Here is a 17360-nt window from a genome sequence, read left to right on the forward strand (position 1 = left end):
TGACTCGAGACGGCAGAGATATGGTGCCAGCCACAGGGGCAGGCACGCGGGCCCTGGATCAGAGGTGTGCCGCTACCCCTGCCGGTATGGGCCCATTACGAGGCACCAGCCTTGACCGTACTAACGGTCGAACAATATGAGGAACTAGCAGGCAGCGTTGAATTAGAAACGCAACACTTATTGCGTGAGCATCGCTATGACACCATTGGCAATTTCCTTAAGTAATTGTGATAACATACCTTTTTTCATAAGTTCTTGCTTATAAACTATTATTGAAAAACTTCATTTTACAATTAACAGATTTTATAAGGACTATATTGCAAGTGGTGAAACCGTACTGGAGAGATTTTATCACAAATATCAACCACTTATAACACGTGAACATCATACCTGTGTGGGTTTGGGATTTGAATTGCTATACCGTTTAAGATGTTTGAATAAACGATTTCCTGGTATAGCAGGTGGCCTCTACTTAGTATCCTGTGAAGAGGTATTATTTATGATTCGTAAACAGCTAAATTATTTTATTTTTATCTAATATATAATTCGAGATTCTATGAGTTCCTTTTTTTTTTACAGACGATCGATAATATTGCTAATTATGTTGGTGGACCACCCGCTGCAGATAGCGGAGAAAAGGAACATGTATTAGTATGTCTGAAAATCGAAATTGGTGGACGAAAAGGAGTTATGCTCCTTGACCCTGGATATCATGTAGCTCGAGTAATTACTGTGATGGAGGATAAGTTATACCCACATACGGGCTGGTTTATTCAATCTGATGAGCCAGATTGTAAAAAAGAGTACAATTACTTTCTATGCACTAACGATCCTGATTACATTGAATGGCATGAGAGAAAAACTCGATCTGGTACCCTAGAGAGAACACAAGTTGCTCTTATATACGTGGCAAGGCCTTATTTAACTGCCATCGATGTTACTGAACGCAGAAATTTAGTTTATAACTTCAGGAGCCTTCTTGCAAGAGATACTAAAGGTCATGTTACAGCTGGTATATATTTTCCTGTTGTGCTAGATATAAACAATGCACAAACCTTTTCAATTTTTTATCAAACTAGCAATGGCAAAAAACGAATTAAAATGGCATTTAACAAATTCTGCAGTTCACCGAAGGTACGTTTTACATTCATATACAGATTAATGTTAAACGATTGTAAATAATTAATTTTAAATTACCTTATTCAGATAAATCCTGGTGCCGAAGAAAAAGAAATCATTGCTGAATGTGCTCGGCAATTAGGTCTCTCGCAAGTTACCCTAGAGGATCTATTATGTACTCTTGCTACAGTTATGAGTGACTCAGCCTTCGTGGCTCAACTCCTGGCTATTAATTCAAGAATCAACACTTTAGCAGAGGACAATTAACAGAAGTCAATCTGCCCTGTGTGGTGCAGACAATATATAATGTATCATTTTTTTTGCCGGCTTTCCTCTTACGTTCTTTTTATTCTGTTAATGGTTATCTTAATAGCTTTACTATGTACTACAGATATTAATTTTATTCTGATTATAAAATAGGGTATAATATTTTTTAATGAACTTTAATAAAACTTATGTATTTAACGCATTGTTGTTAACAGTTCGATGAAAATATTAATGTATGTATTAATAATTTTTGAAAATTGTTTTCAAAATTCAATAATAACATATATTTACACCATTCTTTATTATTACTTATATAAATATTTAATCGTAGGTCGTTTTGAAGTTTTAGGAACTTGAATGCTTTCATTGAAATAATACTGACTAATATTAGTTTCCTGCTTATGTTTTAAAAAACAAAAATCATAAAAAATGGTGGTATTAGGGATGACTTATATTCAATCTTTTTGTTAGTATAAAGGTGGACTAAGTTATACTAAATCTATAATTTTTATTTGAATAAACAGAGACAAGAATCATTACATTTAATTGTACGTTTATTGATAAATATACTACCCCAAAATATGTTCGTTTTTAGTTGAAATTGAGAATGTACTAACATATTTTTAAATTCGAATATTCTTAATATCAAAAATATAACTAAAACTTAAATGATATTTTAACATAGTTTCTTTTTTTTTTAGACAAAAAATCTCACAAAGATCAAATATATTAAAACCTAAAAAATAACAGCTTAGTAACATTCCAACTACAAACAAAACATATTTCTGTTCATAGACCAACTTTTATGAGAAATGATTAATACTTTTTTTATATTATTCGAAATAAACCTACACATTTTCTAACATTCTTACTCTCATACTTTTCATACATTGATATATATTATTTCATAGAATTTCTACACATATGTTATTCATTCATAAAGATTCTAAGAATCAGTAAGTCTATATGTAAAATGGAAAATAACTGCAGCATAACTTCGGTAAAGTACTTATTATATGACTTAAAAAATAGCTTTTTTATTTTTATTTGCGGAAAAATCTTTAAGAAATTACGATTCACTTAAATCTATAAGAACATGATATAAGAAATTATTTCTAAAACACTTTTAGACCTAATATAATATTATTAAATGATACGAATTTTACCGAAGTTCTGCAGTACCATCGGTAATAGTTTGAATGATTGATCTACATATTACTATCTGATACAACATGACACTTTTTCCACACTTCATCATCCGGTATATGTTTGCGTTTTCGATTTCCTACTACATTCGTAGTTGTTGCTGATGTAAAATTAGTATCTTGAATACTTGTGGAAGAACTCGAACTGTAAAGATGAGAATGTTAAACCATAGTATATCTTTAGGTATGATTAAAATTAAACATGAGAATGTGAGAATATATCCATGTAATTAGTCCATGTGTAAATATCCTTTTTAAGTATTTTTATAAAAAAGGGAATGATTGATAAATTTTTACTTCTCCAAGAATTAAGTAGCATGGCATTGGAGAAACATATCCAAACAATTACAATAAAATTTTTAATTGAAATATCAGAACATAAATGTTAAGTGAAACGCAACGTACTTACGTTGCATAAGTGTCACCACTGTGTACTATGCTTTTACTTTATTAATATTTGCGGCTGTACCTGCAATACACAATATATGGTATATTTTATACCAATGTTGTTTGTTGTATTACAGATAACAAAATAAGTAATGGACTATAAACAAATGTAATAATGGATAATTTATAATATTTCATAACCTGATATAGAAATAAAAGATACTTTTAAAGTGAAGGTTTATATCTCTGGCTTGAAATACAATTAAAGTTAAAAAGATACATATTATTTATACAGTAATCATGCAATATATATAATAAATTAGAAACATATATGATATATGGTACATCTTTGAAGTTGCTTGTAACTACCACATGCTATAAACTATACAATAATTATTTTATAGATAAAAAATTTCATTTTTTTCGATATATTTTATTGTTGACTTTGTTATACAAATACATAGACATTTATTCTAAATAAATAGAAAGCATGAGCATAAAACCAATTGTTTATGTACCATAATAATATTAATACATACATTACTTAAATACTTGTGTATTTGAATATATATGGAATTATAGACCTTTGATACACCTATACACAGATACTATATACATAATACTATATCCATATGTTGAAAGCATACATTTCTCAAATGAAGAATAAAATTTTTCTTTTTAATATACATATGTATAATAAACATAAACTCTAAAAAAGAAACTGAACTTACCTTAAATTGGAAATGGGGTTGTATGTTCTAAATGAAGGTGGTGGTCTTAGACTACATCTAGGAGAAGGTGCCCATCTTGAAGAATTAGAATATTGACTATGAAAGCATATAATAAGCAAATCAATAATACACAACCAAATAAGATGAAGTAACAAAATAAGAAAATGTTTAAAACTTAATAACATTTTAGTTTTCATTTGACAAAAAAAATCAAGTGCAACATTTTATATATTTTATTGATACATTATCTTTTATTAAACTCAATTATTTTACATTACTATAAAATATTTTTAATGAGAATCAAAATTATAAAATATATTGCAGCTAATTTATCGCTATAATGGTATGTATAAATCAATAAATAATGTTGTTATCCATTGTATATCCACGTAACAATAGTATAATAATATAAAAACAAATAATATAAAAAACTAAAAATATAAATATCACAAAAAGTTTATAATGTAATATACTACACATATCTTCTTGCTCATGCTAAATTGAAACTAGATAGAAGAGATAAAAATTAAAGCTTAAATGTTTTTATTTGTATATTCAATACAGAATTTTGGCAGGGAATGCACAAAGTGACACAGAAGTAACATAGTATGATGTAATCCTGTTTCTCTCTTCACTTCTTTTTACTGGTTCGTCTTTTGGATTTCTTATGCACACTGCATAAATTTGAGTTTGTCAATAACAATATTATACATGTAATATTGCTATGCATGCACACATATGCACATTTCTATACTCATATTGAACATGCATACAATTATATTTACATCTTGATATTACATTATTTTATAAAAATACTAATATTTTATAAAAAAAAAGGTGTATCAAAAATTAATTGTAAAAAGATATTAAAAAGAATTCAAGTAGATATTTGTACTTTTCTCTTTTTCATTTCTTTGTGCAAGTCATTGCATATAAAGGAAATATCGTTCACAAGATATATCACACACATGCTAAAATAAATTTAAATTAACTAACCTTCCTGATGCATGAGGTAAAGCCAACTGCCTATGATCAGATCGATTTTGATGACCATGGCTACTATAATGAGAATTGCCACCATGGTAACGACGGACACGTGATTCCCACTCATTATTAAAACTCTCTGCTTCTTCTGTAAAAAACAAAATTTATATATTTTTACTTTATGCATGAAAAAAATAAAAACATAAATACAAAATTTGTGTAAAAAACCTTCATCAAGATTAATAAATTCTTGACGTTCTTCCTGTTCACCACTGTGTAGATTATGTTCTCTCTCTAAGATATGTGCTCTATCTCCAATATGATGTTCAATAGCCATCTTTTTTGTTCCAGTACGAGAATCACAGACTGTTGTTTTTGTTTCTTTCACACCACCAGGAGCAGTTCTTGTGGACATAGTTGCTTGATACACCTGCGGTTGACCATTACCAGCAAATGTCATTACAGATTTTGAAGTAAACGAATGACAATTTCCACTCTGCGCCATATTATCCTAAAACATATTCTTTAAATTACTTTCTCTTGCAAATACTTTTTAGTCTATAAATGAGAAAAAAAAGTAAAAGAAATTAACATACAAAGTCTGAAAACACATTGCCTATATTAAATGATGGCATTGGTGGAAATCCAAATGGTAATATCTGAAGATCATTCTGACGGCCCGTGCTCCCATGGGAACCATTTGCAATAGCATTGTGGCTAGGATTACTCAGCATACCAAATGGATCATGAAGCAAAGAAGCCATTACGTCATTCATGTTCCTCATAGATTGCATATGAGGTCTATAGAAAACATACAACAACAAAAACTATATAATGTACTTTATCTGTTTACAACTATCTCCAAGCACATTAAAATTAATTAATATAAACCATGTTGCTAATTACATAAAAAACAATAATTATGTAATATATTAAATAACAGAAAAAATGAAATCTCCATCTGAAGATTAAAATAATTGCTTCTGCCTAGTTATATCTTAATCAGATTAAAAAAAGTGAATTTTGTTGCTAACATGCATAGTTAGCAACAATTTTTTTCTAGAAATACATAGAATTTTATTGTTGGATTCGATCCAACAATACTTTTCCGCAAATTTGTACAACGAAATTAATAAAATATTCTTTTAGTAGTAATTATAATAAAATAGATAGAAAAATATATTCAATGCGAATATTTTTTATTTTTACACAAAACTAGACTAATAAAAGTTATTTTAACTCACCCAAAAACAGGATCATCGTTGAGATCACCCATCAATGATCCGAAAAAGGCCATTTTGAAAAACAGTTAAATGGATACTATTTGTGAAAAAAATTACGATCAATAATTGAAAATAGAATAACACGAACACTTGAAATGGATGAAACGAAGAAAATTTTCGTGAGAAATTTTGCCTAAAAGGTTTTGTAGAAACTTCTGGAAACAGAAATGTGAAGTGAAATGTCTAGTACTATCAGACACCACTGCACGGCCGAAAATTAACTGTATAACGAACAGTATACAGTATAATATACAGTAAATGGATCTAACCGTACATTTATACACCCATACTTACATAGTTTCGGTGTTATGACTCGTTTGCATGAACCGTATTGTTTAGCTAATTTTAGCCAATACACTGTACTGTACTGCTATTGGATATCTCATTTCTAAAATTTCGAAGTCAATTTAATTTCAAAATTCTGAATTATTTTTTTAAATTGATTATAAATTTACTGCCTCAAATGTTTTCTTGTATAATGATAAAAAACTGAAAGATTATTCTTTGATTAAAATGTATTAAAGAAAATTGATTGTTCTTATTCTATGAGTTTATATAATATATAACGATTTAAGGTCGATTTTCACTATACGTATATAAGATTTAATATATAACAGGAGTAGGGAACTGTTTGCTTATAAAAGTTAACAAGTCTAGAAGAAAATAATTAAACGCGTATAATTTGTAAATTTCATAGTTGTTATAATATTTAGAGAATAAAGTATGAGCTGAATGTATTCAAATGTTTTTTGTTAAAAAGAAATTTTTCAATTTTGTTGTTGACTTTAAGATGAAAGGAATATTTCAGAGAGCGCCACATGTAAATTGATGAAAACACGTCATCGTTACATTTAACAGTACACAAGTGGAGGAATGAAATTTTTCCTCACACGCGAATTTTAAATGTTAACATCTGTGTAAAAATTATTCCTTTCGCGTAATTAGGCATTTTTCATGATAAAAAAATGTACTTAAAAAACGTAACAATTGTTAAATTATTATGGAGATCATTCTAACCTAATTTACCTTCCTTGAATGAATAATATGTAAGTAAATTATATATATATTTTATAAATCTTTTATTATAGAAATTGATAACAAATTTTTCTCGATTAAAGAATCTATATATATATATATATATAATATACATATATATAAATATATATTATATATAAAATATATATAAAAGTTCGTTTTTGTATTACATAAGACTGTTTTATTATTAAAGAAAAAATATAAATATTATATTATATTTTTTATTATTATAAATAGCATTTTCATTGGCATATTTTATTTGTAGCGTAATATAAAGTATGATGTCCAATGGAATTTGGATCTCTACTGAAGAAGTTGGAGGAAAATCAATGTCAAAGAATGCAAATTGTTCACCCATAACATCTTCAACATTGAATTCTCCACTTATGAAGTTGTCTTCATATTTCTTAGCTGTTCGACCATGGTCATTAAGTGCTTCATTAATGCCAACACTTCTTGGATCTGCATTAGCATATCGATTAACAAGTACAGCAAGTTTTAGTTGGATATCTTTGATTCTAACAGTATATACAGTTTTTTGTGTACATGGGGCTGGTAATGTAGTGAACACTTATTTCGATTACATAAAAGGAGTTGATAGCCGGAAAAGTGATGACAGGATATTGGTAGATCAACTTTTATCAAAGGATGAACTAGTTTCACTAGGTGCAATATTATATACAGCAGGGTGTTTGGGCTTTGTTCTATTAACAACTATATCTCCTGCAAGAATGGAACATCTTGCACTTGTGTATTTTGGAGGTTTATCCTCTTCATTTCTTTATACAGGAGGAATAGGATTTAAATACATTGCATTAGGTGATGTCCTTATCTTAGTTATATTTGGTCCAATTTCAGTTTTGTTTGCATTCATGGCTCAAACTGGTTATATCGAACTAGGTACAATATACTATGCTATACCTCTTGCATTAAATACAGAGGCTATTCTACATAGTAACAATACCCGAGACTTAGAAAGTGATAAAAAGGCAGGCATAGTGACATTAGCTATTTTAATAGGTCATACCGTATCTCATGTTTTGTACGCTTTTTTATTATTCACACCATATGTAACTCTGGTAGTGCTTGCATTAAGGTATTCTATATGGTTTTTATTACCAGTAACTACTTTACCAACTGCCTTCAAGATAGAAAAACAATTCAGAAGCCCTCATATGATTCAGAGTGTACCCAAGCAAACAGCTAAATTAAATATGTTTCTGGGCATTTTATATGTCATTGCTTGCTTACTTGTGAGTCCCCTTCCCTATCTGTAACATACATAAGATTTGGTATCATTATCCAGAAAAGAACTTAAATGTGCAAATAATTGTATGAGCAGCTGTTAGTGTAATCTTATATAAGTTACAAATGTTGCTTTCACCACTTTACATTGTTATTAATTCTTAATTACATGGTCAAGTGATGCATTATGAAATGCATTTTTTAGTATATCATATTAATAATATTTGTAATACAATAAAGATTTGGAGATAATTTTCTAACAACGCAAAAGTCTTGAATATGTACAAAGAAATTACACAGTTAATAATTTGAATTTCTATTTGTAATTTTTCCATTGTGTGTGATTAATATATTTTCGCACTTAAAATAAGTGTAAAAAATGAATTTATGAATATATATAATTATTTAAATATGTTTATAATAATTTATCTTAAATAATTTATCTTCTTTATTTAGAAACTAAATAATATTATTTATAAAAAACTGATATGCATATCTTTTGTAATCTCAAGGATATAAGAATCTCAAGAATAGAAATCTACACGTACATTGAAATTTTTACATTTTATAAATTGATAAATTTACGAGATAAGACAATAAATTCTTACGATATTTTGATAACGTACCAATAGAATATTATTTCGTCGTTTCGTACTGATATATATATTTGTAATACAACAATTATTGTAAATTATTAACGTGACAGTGTTTATAATTACTTTATTGTTCTCTTCCTATTTTAAAGTGCAGGATGCAAATAGATCGAAATGTCTACGTATTACAAAAAACCAAAGTAATAAAATTAAAATTAATTTCACTCGTTCGTCAAAAATAAAACAATATATTGTATTTCTAAATGTAAAATATAAGATACAACTTATAAACGATTAAACCACTATAATACATTAAAATTAATTTTATCATATGTATAAATTAATCACAACTATTTATGAAAGTAGAACCTTGGTAATATCTCTTGTTTCTATTATATATTTATGTAAACAACGCAATCTCAACGAGAACAAGATATATCATATAAAATACGAATATTAAAGAAAAAAGCTAAGTTTTTATGGCAATAATTTAATAAATCATCGTGTATCAATTATTTTTCCTTTGTTTCCTGTTTTAAAAAATCATTTCCCGTACGTTTTAATAAGTTCGATATATGCATAAATACAACAAAATGTTATGGAATTTTTGTTATTAAAATATAAGTAATTTATAACTTTAAATGTGTTGCGTGCTTTTCATGTCTTTTTCTCTTCAAAATATAAGTTGCTATAAACATGATTATCGATCTTAATCGATATATTGAAAAGTATAATTTCGATTATCGATAGAACAAACATAGAGAGAGATCGTTAAAACATTATAACATTAAAACATACAAAAATTTATTTCAACATTTAGTATAAAATTGTACACTTAATAAGCTACTTTTTATAAAAAAAAAATCAAAATGCACAAATATCAAACGCTCCTTGATCCGATTGTGGTATGTCCATATGACAAGAGTCACTCTGTCGCAAAATCTCGTCTTCCAAAGCACATTATCAAATGCGAAAAAGTAAGTGTGTATTATAAACACATTGATCTTTTAATAATTCCAAACAATAAACTATCTTCGTGAAATATTCTTAAAATATAGTTATGTAAATATATGAAAAATTCTTATAATATAGTTATGTAAATACATTAAATCTTTAAAATAGCAATATCCTGAACATTATAAACTCATGTGTCCATATAATGCATCCCACCGATTGTCTAAAAAAGAATTCGAGGAACATATCACTACCTGTCCCACACGTAATATATTGGAATCAGAAATATATTCAGGTCTTTTTTTTTCTTACTTTTATATTTTATTTCTAACATTTTTTATACTTTTTAAAATAAAATATCAAAATGTATTGTTTCATAGAAATAAGAAAACATGGTGCAACAAATTTTGTACCTCCAGATCTTTCAAGTACAATAGATTGTAAAGAAAATTGGGACATAGATATTAATAACAATCCCATTACCATAACTGAAGAAGAATATTCTGTGGGCAATAACATTGATTCAAAGTAATAATGAAGTTTTTTTTTTATTCAATATTGATTTGTTACTTATTTATTACCTTTTTATATATTTATAAGGGCTCATTGTGACTCTCCTCAATATAAATTGGAAAAAAGAAGCGCAGATGATATATTCATAAGAGCACCACGTGGTTTCTCTGAAGCTATGTTAAAAGAAGTGACTGAAGACTATTGTATTGAGGATCTAGAATCAGTAGTTAGTTCAATGGGAATTGGCAGAGGAAAGATTACATTGAACACTGATCAGTTGAAAAAAATTGGACTAGGAAGGGGAACAAATGAAGACTCTTGTATAGAGGACTCAGAATCAGTAGTTAGTTCAATGGGAATTGGCAGAGGAAAGATTACATTGAACACTGATAAGTTGAAAAAAATTGGACTAGGAAGGGGAGCAAATGAAGACTCTTGTATAGAAGACTCAGAATCAGTAGTTAGTTCAATGGGATTTGGCAGAGGAAAGATTACATTGAATACTGATAAGTTGAAAAAAATTGGACTAGGAAGAGGAGCAAATGGAGACTCTTGTGTAGAGGACTTAGAATCAGTAGTTAGTTCAATGGGAATTGGCAGAGGAAAGATTACATTGAACGCTGATCAGTTGAAAAAAATTGGACTAGGCAGGGGAAGACCAATGAACAATGTTTCATAAGTGTAATTCCACTTTATAAATAATAGTCAACAAAGATATATATATTCATATTTTTTTTAATTTAAATAAAATAATCCAGTATTATCTAAATATTATATTTTTATATATAATTTACAATATGTAATTTGTCATTTACATATATTATACTTAAATATTTGTTTAATTTCATGAACTTTCTCGTTTATTTTAAAAATTTACATTATTTAAGATATTTACAAATATGTAAATGATTTCTTAATTATCAAGTATAATTAATTCTCCTATAAAAAAGAATATTTTAAAAGTATATAAAAGAAGAAAGTAAAATATTTAAATTACTTGCAAAATAACATTACAATTGCAGTGGCAGTTGATTCATATTCATTATTTAAGTTTTTCATCTTTTCCATAATGTAAAATTTATAAATTTTAAATGTAATTAGAATGTAATTAAACATTAATCATAATACATAAAATGGAAATATAACGAATAATATATTTTCTACTTATCAGTAGCAATTAATTTAGTATAGATTATACTTTTATGTTATTTAACACTGTCTTTAACAATACAAGATACTTTTTATGTTTTGTATTTACAATTAATAAAATTTGTTTTTAAATTATCTTCAACATTATTTAATGATAAATTTATGTAATATCAGCAATTGATAATGAAGTATGAAAATATAATTATATAAATGCGATTTGTAAAAAGAAGTTTTAATTGATGTGGAAATACTTAATTATAAACACATTTTTTGAAAATCAGCATTGCTTTTCTTAAGTTTTCAAAATGTTACAAATCTTTAGTTATTTTCAGTAAATGCAATTCATTTCTAGAATTGTAAAGCAAAAATACATATTTTGTCTTGAAATAACGAGATATTCAGATTTTTAATGAAGAAAGCATAATTACAAATAAAAATTTTTTAAAAATCTTTTTGAATACTTTACATTGTAGAAACAAAAAATATTTTATTGGATGGAATTGTTTCGAATAACGTATTACTATATACACAGATACAGATCTTTACTCATGAAATTTATTGAAGGAATACGCATGATACATTTACCATGTACATCTTTAAAAAGAATCATAATCGCTGCAAATTATCTTTCTCCATCATGCAATACGTGTTAACGTTTAAAAAGAGGCTTTTATAACAACTTTCTAACTTTGTATAAATCATTTACATAAATTTTGCATCAAATAATGTTTTTTTTTTATATCCGTTCATAAATTACCAAATTTCAAATGAAAGGGTTTAAATAATTAACCTTTCCTGTTTCTACTCTGCTTAACTTACTATTCTTATAATCGATCATATGTTGTAATTTTTCATTCGCAGTCTCGTATATTTAAAACGTACAAAGGAACAAGTGCTAAGTTTGTAAATAAGATTTTAATTTCTCTGGATACTGATGTTATCAGCCAGCAATTATTTACAAGTTTTTTAAAAGTATCTGTTCTTTCTTTAAGAGTAATGTGCAGGCGGTTACCTAGCTGCAGTCTGTTTAACGTTTTAATGTATTAAAACTGTAAATTTATTGAGTGCAATATTTGCACATTAGCGAGATCATTGCACTGTATTCATTTACCACAGAGTGATACATCTATGGGCTGGTACAATATATCATGTAGTAATATTAACTACACAATATCGTGATGCTTCCATAAAATGATTATTGTATTAGGATCACAATTTATATTTTTGTCGATTTTTTCTTTTGTTGTTTCCACATTGATATTCTTTTCTCCAAATCGGGCACTAGGAATACGGAATAATTAATCACCAAATATTCTTTTTCTATTAGAAAAAAAGTGATTTCATTTACTCACTTGGTGTAAGCATATCTTCGCTGAGAGGTTGTCGACTGAAAGGATCTGTAGCACTATTGAGAAGATGTCTAATAATAACTGCTTTATCCATAACTATACCAGACGGAAGTTTAACAGGTTCTTCCATGAGTGTGTCCATAAGTGGGTCTCGAAATTCTTCCGGTGCGTCACCATAATCTGCATCGCGCGCACGATTATCCCTTGCTATATCTGCAGCACGTTCCGCAAGCGCTACAAATCTTTCTATCTCTATGATAGATTTGATTACTGATCTTTCTAACTTGTTTGCGGCATCAATAAATAGCTCCATGCAGAATGAACGCTACAATAATAGCAGTCATTAGAACAACATTTTTTTGTTACTCACTTCATGTATTAATACCATCATAAACTTACTTCATCGGCAGCCAAAGCAGCGGCAAAAATTTCGCAATCAAGATGTAGATATATGTCGACCAATTGACTTAGTAAAGCTCTTGGTTCCCATCCATATTTTTGTGGTATCCTTACTTTTAAGTTTTTACATTTAGGGCCACATAATTGTTGTAGATTAAAATTTAACATGGCACATAATCTTCCAACTAACTCTGGCCGCAAAAATGGTTCTGTAATATCATCTGTTAAATATTGAAACATAGCAACAGTTTCCTTGGCCAAAGTGAGATAAGATCTGGCTTGTCTCTCATCTGCAGCCAATTGTTTCATCCGCGAATGTTGTTGTTCGCGGGATAACGCTGACCATGCTTTAAGATCTGACATTAGTTCTTGAATTTCATGAATACGCTTTAACGATTCCAAACTTTCATCAAGTAAAAATGTGGTATCGTTCATTAACATGTTAATAAATTTCACAAATTGATTCCCATTATTGCTTTCATCAATGATCGACTTGCGATGAACTGGACTATCCCACATAGATTTCAGTATTAAACTAATGTGATAACGAATTGAAAATTTATCATAAAATTCTGAACTTGAGCCGGTCGTTTCGACATCAGTGTAAAATTTCATCAAATATGATGCTAATAACGTTTTTGATATAGGATGTGCCATTACTTGATCGTGGAGCGATTCAGTCCGTCCCTAAAATGAAAATTTATTAGATATTGTTCAAGAAAATATATAATTACAATCATTTTTTTATTTACCTGAACGTTGGGATTTATTACAAATATTACTTCAATAATTTTCGCTATTAAATACGGATTTCGTATACAATGTGGAGTACATACTACTACAAGTAACCATGTAATGAGTGAATTATCCATGTTGTTTATTATCACACCAGGGCAAAATCTATGAAAGATAGAAGATAATAATATAGTATACAAATTATTGTGACATCTTGATATTAGACAATACAAAACAGTACTTACTGAAGAGTAAATAGTATAAATTCTGCGATATCTTCAACATACCATTCTGGTAATGCTGTAAACTTTTGTGGAACCTCTTGAGGCAAAGGCAGTTCGGGAATAGGATTTCCTGGTGAAGTTTGTGTCAATAAACTTAGCAGAATTTCTGCTACAGAAATGTAAAAGTGCAAGCACCTTCTTAATAAAACAGGATCAATTAATCCAGCATCTGTGTATACTTTAGATTTGCCAAGATGTTTCAATTGTTCCTTACAACGTTCTATCAATTCTTTATTACGGCTAGCGAAAGGGCTGTCTTTCCATTGCGGTTCGGTAGCTTGTAGATCATCGAGCATTTTTTGCACATCACGTAAAGTCCTCAGCTTTCTCTGGTATTTCTGTAAAGCCGGTAACAACGCTATGTGGTGACAATGTAGAGTAAGGAACCAACATTGTGTTGGAAACTTTGGCTCGACCCACTTGTGTGTCCTTTCTAAATGTTTTAACCAATCGGTAACTTCTTGGCACGTAAGTTTCAGCCTTGTATCGTTCTTTATTTCAATAAAACTTGCTGGATGAAACGGATACAATGGATCTACCGTGTCCAGTTTAATTTTTACAGAAAGCTTTTGTAACACCGACAAGAGATTCAGCATAAATCCGTCTCCGGCAAGAGAGAATTCTTCCGTTTGTATTTGAGCACGTTTTTCATTGTAACGTAATAATGTTGCTAAGTATGTTAACATAGCTTCACGGCAGTTACTACTCGCGAGTATCGCATGAAATATCTTATGAAGTGATGTTCTGATACTTTCTAATTCTTGTTGTAACGTTAAAGTTATCGATTTATTGACGAACAGATTACCACTGAGGAATGTTTCAGCCATGTCCAGTTGATCCTCTGCGAACACAGAAACCGACAAAAACGGTCCAAGGAGAGACGTTGTTGTAATTTCTTTACCAGCGGCCGACGTCATAATGTCAGGTAAAAATTGAATTTGATGAACGATTAAACGACAGATTGGTCGTACATTACTACTCGGTCCACAACAAATTTCTATTAACTCTTCTAATGCTTCAATCGGTCTTCGATGCGTATTCCTAATTAAACTGGCTTGCTGCATCGAAAGATACAAGCCTTGTAAGAGTGGTGTAAAAATTTTATTACATACTGCTGCATTTGTGTGCGTTCTCGCAACAAGCTCGTGTAAATAACCACGAGGTAAACTTTGCGAAAGTACTGGGTACAGAAGAGGTGTCATGGATAACGGGTATGTGGTTGAAGACTGAGAAATACCAACTAGGCCTTGTAGTACAAGACTGGAATACTGAACACACTGTGCCCTTAGAACAGCTAGTACATCAGACAGTGGTGGTGTACTCGATTTCTGTTCATAAAAAAGTTAGTATTACATCATTTGGCAAGGCATGTATTATGGCTGAAAATTAATGTCAACTATACCTTTGGGTGATTTCGTTCTTCAATCGCAACTCTTGAATAGCAGTCTAGTAAATAAATGAGACTTTTAGGTTGCGACGACTTACAGCAAATATCACAACGGCAAAATGTTGTAACTGGACTTTGTAATGGACTTGTTTGACTATTTGGACTATCTTCCCTATCCGAGGAGGTGTCTATATTAATTTCTTTTAAAGGATCCTCATCCCTCATAAACATGCATAAAACCTCCATTAATGCTTGATTTATAATCTCTGTGGCATCAACGAGTTTTGTTGATAATGCATATGCTGCTGTTTGTGGTAAAAATATACAACCCTCTGCTGGTTCTTTCCACGATATGCGTAGTACACGTGATATAACTGCATGTATTTGTTCTGTAGTTACCTCTGTACTGGAACTTGTAGTCTAAAAAGTAAATGAATATAATAATAGTAATATTTTGTATACATTAACCAAAAAGGATATACATATATATGTGCTTACACGTGATCTTGGTTTTAATTCTTTTCTATCAGGCTCTTCAACTTCCATATTTTCAATCCCTGAATCTATATCAACACCAGTACTGCTACATTGCTTGTTATTACTTTCTTCTATCTCCATTGGTACTCCAGGATTTTGAAATTGTTGTTGTTTCAATGGTGATATTATTTGTTCCGTAAATGTTTTAGATGGACCTGGTGTATTTGGAGAAACTGGATCATTATTGTGATTTGAATTGACTGTTGAATTGAAGCTGTCTAAGCCCGCTAAACGAGCCATACGTCTTCTTCTTACCTACAATTTAAATATATGTTAATTATTTAATATCTAATATTAGTTTTATTTTTGTACAAGATAACTTCTTAACAATCCATAGATAACATAATTCCAATAAAAATTTTGTTTTATAATAACTTTCCACATTGAAAATACTATTTAATAGGACACAAAAAGAGATGACATAATAATCAGAACTACATAAGATCTGGACAAAGACTTGCTATATTTATATCAAGAACAAAGACCATAAACAATAACAATAAAAAATAAAAAGAATACTCTTATAATAAATGTATAAAATATATATTTCATTTTTAAATAAATTTGTTTATATTAAAAATAATATCTCATACATATCTTAAAACGATGAAATACACGATTTTTGTTTACATTGCAAAGGAAAGTAAATAAACGTTGTAGTTGATGACAAAGAGAATCACTCTAAAAAATTGTATTATTACAATGGAAAAATCAGTTTTTATTTATTATGTTATATAATTATCTTAACACAATACCATAAGTAGAATAACGACTATTTTGCAATTATTGTCTCGTTGATGAGACCATTCTTTATCCTGTTATTCTTTCCTATTCCCTGGTAAACGGCCCTGTCATATTCCCTTTCATGTAACGAAAATAGTGAGAAAAGGGCAAGTATAAAGCTAAAGGAATGGTAACAACAAAACGGACTTACGGACGCTATTGAATAACGATTGGAAACGGTGCATTGGTACTCACTTCCTCTTGGCTTAACTCGCTCATGGCGATTTCTTTATTTTTTCTTTTGATCTCTTTAACCTCTGACACGATCAACTGTGATCCCCACGGTCGCTGGTGTTATAAAAATTCTATAGAAAAATTGTATTCGCTTCTTCAGAGAATCGTGAACGAGATACGTCAAAAATTTGGACAGCCACTCCACATCTGTTTGCGTTTGGACGTGAAAGCAGCAATTCTACACTGC

General features: G+C 29.3%; 5 protein-coding genes across 10 annotated transcripts; 3 read left to right on the plus strand and 2 right to left on the minus strand.

The window, feature by feature from the left end:
* Positions 1-3: 3 nt before the first annotated feature.
* LOC126917501 (uncharacterized) lies at positions 4-1925 on the plus strand (the record flags this gene model as incomplete). The annotated part of the gene is made up of 4 exons (XM_050724406.1): positions 4-221; positions 301-490; positions 580-1134; positions 1207-1925. Coding segments are annotated over 4 exons (1143 nt in total), but the record flags the coding sequence as incomplete, so codon positions are not given.
* LOC126918062 (myeloid leukemia factor) lies at positions 1923-6262 on the minus strand. Of its 5 annotated transcripts, none has more exons than XM_050725659.1 (7): positions 5938-6261; positions 5290-5494; positions 4922-5204; positions 4706-4841; positions 3710-3784; positions 3001-3060; positions 2641-2736 (listed from the first exon to the last, which is right to left on the minus strand). In XM_050725659.1, the coding sequence occupies exons 1-6, from the start codon at positions 5988-5990 to the stop codon at positions 3042-3044; spliced, it is 771 nt and encodes a 256-aa protein (XP_050581616.1). In that variant the 5' UTR covers positions 5991-6261; the 3' UTR covers positions 2641-2736; positions 3001-3041. The 5 variants fall into 5 exon arrangements, with proteins under 5 accessions (XP_050581613.1, XP_050581612.1, XP_050581614.1 ...); XM_050725658.1 differs by having other exon boundaries at positions 3710-3805; XM_050725656.1 differs by lacking the exon at positions 3001-3060 and having other exon boundaries at positions 1923-2736; positions 5938-6262.
* A 328-nt stretch (positions 6263-6590) lies between these two features.
* On the plus strand, positions 6591-9364 carry LOC126918056 (ubiA prenyltransferase domain-containing protein 1 homolog). Its single transcript, XM_050725645.1, has 2 exons — positions 6591-7022; positions 7277-9364. Exon 2 carries the CDS (start codon positions 7290-7292, stop codon positions 8286-8288), a length of 999 nt encoding a protein of 332 aa, XP_050581602.1. The 5' UTR covers positions 6591-7022; positions 7277-7289; the 3' UTR covers positions 8289-9364.
* Positions 9365-9572: 208 nt separating this feature from the next.
* Positions 9573-11085, plus strand: LOC126918058 (uncharacterized). The gene is made up of 4 exons (XM_050725648.1): positions 9573-9826; positions 9972-10098; positions 10184-10331; positions 10404-11085. Exons 1-4 carry the CDS (start codon positions 9719-9721, stop codon positions 10993-10995), a joined length of 975 nt encoding a protein of 324 aa, XP_050581605.1. The 5' UTR covers positions 9573-9718; the 3' UTR covers positions 10996-11085.
* Positions 11086-11998: 913 nt separating this feature from the next.
* Positions 11999-17282, minus strand: LOC126918037 (ubiquitin conjugation factor E4 B). 2 transcript variants are annotated; one of them, XM_050725607.1, is made up of 8 exons: positions 17135-17282; positions 16118-16411; positions 15635-16039; positions 14194-15560; positions 13966-14113; positions 13214-13900; positions 12818-13139; positions 11999-12746 (listed from the first exon to the last, which is right to left on the minus strand). In XM_050725607.1, the coding sequence occupies exons 1-8, from the start codon at positions 17156-17158 to the stop codon at positions 12682-12684; spliced, it is 3312 nt and encodes a 1103-aa protein (XP_050581564.1). In that variant the 5' UTR covers positions 17159-17282; the 3' UTR covers positions 11999-12681. The 2 variants fall into 2 exon arrangements, with proteins under 2 accessions (XP_050581564.1, XP_050581565.1); XM_050725608.1 differs by having other exon boundaries at positions 17091-17201.
* Positions 17283-17360: the final 78 nt, after the last annotated feature.

This window comes from Bombus affinis, chromosome 6 (genome assembly GCF_024516045.1).
Source record: "Bombus affinis isolate iyBomAffi1 chromosome 6, iyBomAffi1.2, whole genome shotgun sequence".
NCBI classification, from domain to species: domain Eukaryota; kingdom Metazoa; phylum Arthropoda; class Insecta; order Hymenoptera; family Apidae; genus Bombus; species Bombus affinis.